The 8397-nt window shown below is 37.5% G+C and overlaps 1 protein-coding gene across 1 annotated transcript; it reads right to left on the bottom strand.

The window, feature by feature from the left end:
* Window positions 1–6070: 6070 nt before the first annotated feature.
* On the bottom strand, window positions 6071–8397 carry LOC109616123. The gene is made up of 4 exons (XM_034294503.1): window positions 8369–8397; window positions 7944–8129; window positions 7044–7198; window positions 6071–6935 (listed from the first exon to the last, which is right to left on the bottom strand). Exons 1-4 carry the CDS (start codon window positions 8388–8390, stop codon window positions 6462–6464), a joined length of 837 nt encoding a protein of 278 aa, XP_034150394.1. The 5' UTR covers window positions 8391–8397; the 3' UTR covers window positions 6071–6461.

Genomic DNA, 8397 nt, shown 5'->3' with positions numbered 1-8397 from the left:
TAATCATATCTGAGTTCTCTATGTCCTGGTCTAATGTAGTGATATCTGAATTCTCTATATGTCCTGGTTTAATGTAGTGATAACTGAGTTCTCATTATGTCCTGGTTTAAAGTAGTGATCACAGATCAGACATGTAGCTGAGCTCACTTGTGGTTTAGAACTGTGAACCAGTGTCACTGTGCAGCACATACAGTGTAGACCTGCAAACACTGAGAGTCAATTCAAGGAAATACCTTTGAAGGAAGCCCGTCCCTCTTTACAATAATACTGAAAGACAGAATGAGAGAAAGGGGAGGGTGGAGTTTCAACAACCAAGAAAAGGCATTTCAGAAATGCTGTCAAAAAAAGTTGTAAAGCTGTAATTGTTATAACAGCTGGTTTTTAACGTGTTTGAGATTACAAGTGACAGAATCTTGGCTGTATATAACTGTTGGTTAGAATGAAGGTTCTTTATGTTGTTTCCTGCTGTCTCCTCTCATGTAAGTATGCCTGTCTTTACACTTTATTTAGTTTATTTGAGTTTTTATGTGTACTTAAAATGTATTTGTCAGGGACGTTGATTTGTGCGAGGTTAATACAAAACGTTTTATGTACATTAACCAACTTAAAGGAAGCTTAGGTGGTACTATTATAATAGTATAGTGGTATAATAACTGGTGGTAATATAGTACTAGAAAAGTGGTATAATAACTGGGTGTAGTATCGTAACAGTATAGGGAGTGTGACAGTATAATAACTGGTGGTAGTATAGTGGTAGTATAGTGGCTGTGACAGTATAATAACTGGTGTTATTATAGTAATAGTATGGGGACTGTGACAGTATAATAACAGGCGGTAGTATAGTAATAATATAATGGCTGTGACTGGATAATAACTAGTGGTAGTATAGTAATAGTATAGTTGTATAAGAACATGTGGTAGAACAATGATAGTATAGTGGTATAATAAATAGTAAGAGTATAGTGGTATAATAACTAGCGTTAGTATAGTGATAGTATAGTGATAGTATAGTGGTATAATAAATAGTGATATTATAGTAATAGTATAGTGGTATAATAAATAGTAAGAGTATAGTGGTATAATAACTAGCGTTAATATAGTGATAGTATAGTGATAGTATAGTGGTATAATAAATAGTGATAGTATAGTAATAGTATAGTGGTATAATAAATAATTATAGTATTGTAATAATATAGTTGTATAATAACTAGTGGTGGTATAGTAATGGTATAGTAATAGTACAGTGGTAGTATAGTGGTATAATAAATAGTGATAGTATAGTGGTAAAATAAAGTATGGTTGTATAGTAATAGTATAGTGGTATAAGAACATGTGGTAGTATAGTAATAGTATAGTGGTATAATAACTATTGGTAGTATAATAATAGTATAGTGTAGTGGTATAATAAATAATGTTAGTATAGTAATATTATAGTGGTATAATAACTAGTGGTAGTATAGTGATAGTATAGTGGTATAATAACTAGCGGTAGTATAGTGATAGTATAGTGGTATAATAACTAGTGGTAGTATAGTAATAGTACAGTAATATCATAGGTCGTGTGAAAAGAGAGTAACTGGTGTAGAATGGAGATCCTCAATGTTGTCTACTGCTGTCTCTTCTCAGGTGAGTCTGTCTGTCTTTGTTTAGATATTATTTTGTTTATATGATTTGTTTGATTAACATTATATCAATTAAAATAAAAATAATGTATGTGTTGCTATTTTGAATGGATGTGAGCAGGAATAATGTAAAACATCGAATAATGTACATTATCTCAGGGTAATGTCTCTGTTGTGATTTTACACTCTTGTTTCCTAGTTCTGTCTGCTGTGGCTTCACCTTCCAGTCAGAGGGTGGTTGGAGGACATGTCACTTTCTCCTGTTTATTCATGTTGGCAGAGAACAACAACAAGTACTTCTGTAAGGAGACGTGTTCTGGTGAAGATATTCTGGTTGAAACTAAAGGGAACAGGAATGTAAATCAAGGTAGATACAGTATAGAAGACTATGGAAATGGACATGTCACTGTGACCATCAAGGACCTGAAGAAGTCAGACTCTGGGACATACTGGTGTGGAGTGGAGAGAGTTGGTGTGGACACATACCAAGATGTGCGTCTGACAGTTACTGAAGGTAAGTGAGTCACCTTTAACTTCATCATTTCAGAATACAGTGCTTGTAACAATTCTTCATGACTTGTATTCAGGTTGATAATATTGTGACAGTCTGTACGTCTCCCATACCTTCTATTCACACAGCTCCTCCCACTACTAAACCATCAACTGTCCCCCCAACATCCCGTGTCTTCACAACCCTCCCAAACATCCCTGGAACCTCCCCAAACGTTTCCAAAATGTTTCTGACATCTGCAGCAGGTATTATATATCTCTCTTATTACCAAACTGTTGCCGTGATATTACAGGCTTTTCATTCTAGAGGAAATCAATCATGTCAATTTGGACACATTTCACTACTTGTCTCTTTTTCTGTCTCTCAATGTCTCCGATTCAAGTACATTGACAAGGCTTTTATTGGCACATCATGCATATGCTTACATTGTCAAGGCAAGTGAAACAATCAATATATAATGAACAGTTCACCGTAATCTCATAAAATACAACAGTTTCATGCTAGAAAGATGCTTGAAAATTATCAAGAATGCGCTAAAACACAGAAACACAACCAGTACAGACTGTCTATACACACCTTGGCCAAGTTAAACTCTCCTTCTTTCTCTCTATCTTCTTCCCCCTCTAGATGTTCTTCTCTCAGACTCTCCTGGAGCAGGACAGAGTGAGTGTAAAATTCACTGATTTCAGTGTAGGGAAAATGTATTCTGGGATATATTGTTATGGCCTCCATGATATACAGTTATTTGTGAGAGCCACAGAGGTCAACAGGAAGTGATGCTTCTTCATGAGGTTCTGTATTGATTAGCTGGTGACACAATGGTACATTCTGTTACTATGGTTACTCTGACTTTCGTACTCATAGTTCCTTTATTAATCACACATTGTCTGCAGACTCTACCAACAGACTGTATACTGGTCTGATGGTGTGGACCAGTGTTGGTCTGGTAGTCATGGTGATAGGACTGGTCCTGCTCCTGTTCTACAAAAAGAGGAGAGACATCAAGACGTCACCACCACTAATCCACTCTAACACCAACACTGCCCCTAGTGGACAGGAGATGGAAAGCAGGAGACCAACACCACGTCCACAACCAGTTTACTTTAACGTTAACATTGCGCCTAGAGGAGACCAGAGAGGAAGGACAAGACCAACTCCACCACCATTAGCCTCCTCTAAACACAACACTACCCCTAGTGGAGAGGAGAGAAGAAGGAGGAGACCAACACCACCTCCACAACCAGTCTACAATAATATTACTACTGCCCCTAGTGGAAAGGAGAGATAGATGCATGTGAGCGCATTCAGGAGCCCAATTAGGACTATTCCTTGTAAGTACATTATGTTTCAGAGTGAAAATAGATTAACATAATAAAAATTGGCCAACCTTTTTAAAAATGTTTTGGACACCTTAGTTAAATACTTTAAAAGTTTGAAAAAGACACATTTCTAGGACTGGACCAGTGAGCAATAATTTCAGAATGAAAATAGCAAATCCTTTTCTATGTCCTTAAGGAAACCTGTGTCACAATGATTTCTTTTTTTTTTAAATGTGTCCAATCTTGTATTTAGACAATAATATGAATATTATTGTCTATATACATATTGCCTATACATATATATTGTCAATATTGTCTGTATTTAGCCAAAACATTTTTTTTCTTAATATGCAGTTTTGTAATAAATGAATATCTAATGTCTTTTGACAGGATTTATCAAAGGTTAATGTGCAGCAGTTCGTATGACTGCATCAGAAAACGTATAATGGCGGACAGAGGCTTCCTTCCTCAATGTTAACAGGCCTAAACCTTTGTTACAACAGACTATTCTCTCTGTTCATCAGTGGTCTCTCTAAATACAACAGACTCTATTCTCTCTGTTCATCAGTGGTCTCTCTAAATACAACAGACTCTATTCTCTCTGTTCATCAGTGGTCTCTCTAAATACAACAGACTCTATTCTCTATATTCATCAGTGGTCTCTCTAAATACAACAGACTCTATTCTCTCTGTTCATCAGTGGTCTCTCTAAATACAACAGACTCTATTCTCTATATTCATCAGTGGTCTCTCTAAATACAACAGACTCTATTCTCTCTGTTCATCAGTGGTCTCTCTAAATACAACAGACTCTATTCTCTCTGTTCATCAGTGGTCTCTCTAAATACAACAGACTCTATTCTCTACATTCATCAGTGGTCTCTCTAAATACAACAGACTCTATTCTCTCTGTTCATCAGTGGTCTCTCTAAATACAACAGACTGTATTCTCTCTGTTCATCAGTGGTCTCTCTCAATACAACACACGCTAGTCACTCTGTTCATCCCTCTATGTCAAACACCATCGTTGTTCTCCAGTGCTTGGCGGTCAGTGTGAACATACAGATTTCAATGGTGACAAAAACACTTTACTAGTTGGTAGCGACAGACAGTGTATGTTGCAGAAGGGGAAATGCCTTGGCCTTGGTGGTATAGATGTACCTATCAGAGATCAACAGGAAGTGATGTAATTGTGGTTCTGTGGTGAGCAGCTGCTGTGCCACACTGAAGACCAAGCAATCGGTCGACCATGGCAAGTATCCATCACTGTGATATTTATAGTCTGAAAGGCACAGTGTTGCAAATTCTAGAAAACTGGACATTTTGGGAAACTTCCTGAAAGGTTTTATCCCTCATGACACAGAGCTTTCCCTGTCTGTGTTCAGGTCTGATATTGTGGACTAATATTGGTCTGGTAGTCATGGTGACAGTGATGGGACTGGTCCTGGCTCTGATCCACAACCAGTCTACTCTAACATCAACACTGCCCCTAGTGGAGAGGAGAGAGGAAACAGGAGACCAACACCTCCACAGCTAGTCTACTGCAAAATCAACACTGCCCCTAGTGGAGAGGAGAAAGGAAATAGGACACCAACACCTCCACAACCAGTGAACTATAACATCAACACTGCCCCTAGTGGAGAGGACAGAGGTAACATGAAACCAACACTAGCTTACTTTAATGCACAACATGCCCTCAGTGGAGAGGTTAGAGAGCGGTGTGTGTGTGTGTGTGTGTGTGTGTGTGTGTGTGTGTGTATTTGCGTGTGTCCACAACAACTTTTACTGGATAGTTGGTTGAGATGTGACAGGTAACCACCTAGGTCTGAGTGTGTGAGTGTACAGCACCCTCTAGTGGTTCTGTAATTTGTTAGCATTACTAACTGAATTTTAATCATTTTGTAGGCAGAAATAATAATATTAATATGTACAGTCAAGGAGCTGTTGCCAACATGTTAGCACTAAAGCAGAAGGCACCGTCAGCTCTTATAAGTGGGGTTCACTACTTGATAGAAAACGGACACCCTCTGGTACAAGTAATATCATTATTTGAAATAAGTATTTCTTAAATATACATTAACCTCTTCAATTAAATTCACATGACCATCTATGTGTGATATAGAATGTTTGCATTCTAATTGAAAAGGATTTAATCATTTTAATTTTTTTCTAAATAAAAATGTTAACAAATAGCCAACGGACAGGACTGCCTTCTACTGTGCACCAATGACATGGAAGAGTCAACAACCCAGTCAGAGAAAACTATTCTATTCTTCCCACTACAACCTGAGAAAGCATTCAGTTTATTAGGCCACAGATTAAATAGGTTATTATCAACATCACATGGTGTTACACATTAACAGTAATGATTGCAGGTTTTAATTCTGCGATAATACAGTGTTTTTGTAAAGTATTCAGAACCCTTCCCTTTTTTTTACATTTTATGACATTAGAGCCTTTTTCTGAAATTGATTAATGTGATTTCCAAATCACTGTACACATAGTTTTCCAATAATGACCAAGTAAATACAACAAATACAGTGCTCGTGACAAGACCAGAAAGAGCACATTCAACCTAAGAATAAAATAAAATGTTCTAAATCTTTAGACGGAAAGAACATTTTCACTAAATATTCACAAAAAAAGTTCACTAAATATTCATACTGTGCTTTTTTTATCTACAAATGTTTGATGTCTGATATCTTAAATATCTTGGGATAAGTTTGCTATTTTTAACCTGGGGCCTATTTACAGATAATCTAGCAAAATCCTAGTTCATAGAGACATGTTTTTCATAAATGATTTCAGCTTATCTTCAAGGAAAACTAAGGACATTTATCAAAAAAGTAGATTTCAAATGACTCGTACTGCTCAGTACTTGTACCTTTCAATGATAATACAGTTGGTTCTAATATATTACTCTGATTAAAATGTTTTTCCAGTGTGATGGAAACCAAGTTGCATTTGCAGATGTATTTACATAGCAGTCAGAAGGTAGATTCTATAGTCCTACAACATTTTACGTTGCTGGACTGTGGAATAGATTGCCTCTTTCATAATGTCTTTGGAGATGTGAACGTCAGGGCTTCTCTTATGTTTTACATTGTCTTTGGGAAACTGGACAGTAGAGTAGACGGAAACATCCTGGGTTCCACCAGCTGTTGGAGGGATTGAGGAGACTCCAGAATCTTTAGGTATATCAATGTAGTTGAGACAATCTAGAAAATGAGTGGAACATCCCGGATGTTCGGGAAAGCTACCGTCACCAGGGTAGGTTGTAGATGGACGACCAGCAGGGTAGGTTGTAGAGGGACGACCAGCAGGGTAGGTTGTAGATGGACGACCAGCAGGGTAGGTTGTAGATGGACGACCATCAGGGTAGGTTGTAGTCGTGGTTTGTTTGTTGACTGTGGAATAGACTGGAGAGATGAACAAAGGGTTTGGGTCTGTCTGTATTTCTGCCTCATTGATCTCCCCGTAATCCTGCAATGACAGTCAGGTTTAGAAACACGTGCACATTTTACAAAAACCCTTGAAAAAACACAACAGATTAAAATATTCGAAGACAAAGTGTTTGCAAGAAAGACACACAGCCTCATCCATATTTGGGGGAGAATTCATGTGTTGTGTAGTTTGTGGTGGATTTGTTTGTCTCCTGACTCCTCTCTTTCTGTAGAACAGGAGCGGAACCAGTCCTACCACTGTCACCATGACTACCAGACCAACACTGGTCCACACCGTCAGACCTGAACACGGACAGAAAGAGAACAGGCAGGTAAACCGGTCACCTGGGTAGTAGATTGGTAGAAAGTTAATTGACAGAGTGCGTAGACTGATGAACCAGATAGCCAAGCGAGACAGAAAATTAACAAATGTGCTCTTAATGATGAGACCATAGGATGATGATCAGATTGACCATAGCAACAAAGGTCACAGTGTATCAACACTTACTAACTAACTAACTAACCATAGCAATGGAGGTCACGGTGTATCAATGCTAACTAACTAAATAACCATAGCAATGGAGGTCACGGTGTATCAACACTAACTAACTAAATAACCATAGCAATGGAGGTCACAGTGTATCAACACTAACTAACTAAATAACCATAGCAATGTAGGTCACGGTGTATCAACGCTAACTAACTAAATAACCATAGCAACGGAGGTCACGGTTTATCAACGCTAACTATCTAACTATCTAACCATAGCAACGGAGGTCACGATTTATCAGCGCTCTCTGCAGCTACTAACCACACAACCTCCAATGATGCTCCACTTCCTGTTGGCCTACATCATCAAGACCACGACAGAATCTGATACCAAAAACACTGACAGTTTTTACCACACAGAGCACTACTTTATCCACCACGGAAATGAGAAATGTTTTAAACAAACATTATCCTATAACAGTGAAAAAATGTACATAAGGTACAACTGCTAAAATACTCCATCACGTTACTAATGCTGAAGAAGTGATTTTCATCATACCTGGTGTTAATGAAGAGGGAGCACTGATGTCTTCAGATCTAATTAATTCAGTGGAGAATTTTGAAAATGCTGCTGAGAGTTTTGATATTGTTCTCGGGATGTTTGAAGATGTTGCTGAGATGTTTGGGAGGGTTCTGGTGACAATAGAACTGGAGTTGACAATTGAAGGTGTAGGAATGTGTGGTGCTGTGTGAGAATGAAGTAGGTGTCAACAAAAGTACTGTAACATTCATGTTTTCATATCATAGTAAATAAGTCAGTTGCAGTCTCCCCATAGATTTTACATAATGCTACATATAATAACATACAAATACAATAAAACTACTACATATAATAACATAAGAAATACAATAAATACTACTGCATATAATAACATAAAAATACAATAAATACGACATATCAATTTATATTAACAATAATCTTACCATCACCAACGTTCAGATGCATACTTAGG

The sequence above is a fragment of the Esox lucius genome, chromosome 9 (assembly GCF_011004845.1).
Source record: "Esox lucius isolate fEsoLuc1 chromosome 9, fEsoLuc1.pri, whole genome shotgun sequence".
NCBI classification, from domain to species: Eukaryota; Metazoa; Chordata; class Actinopteri; order Esociformes; family Esocidae; genus Esox; species Esox lucius.
Note: the sequence above shows the minus strand (reverse complement) of the source record. Positions and strands in the feature narration are given on the sequence as shown.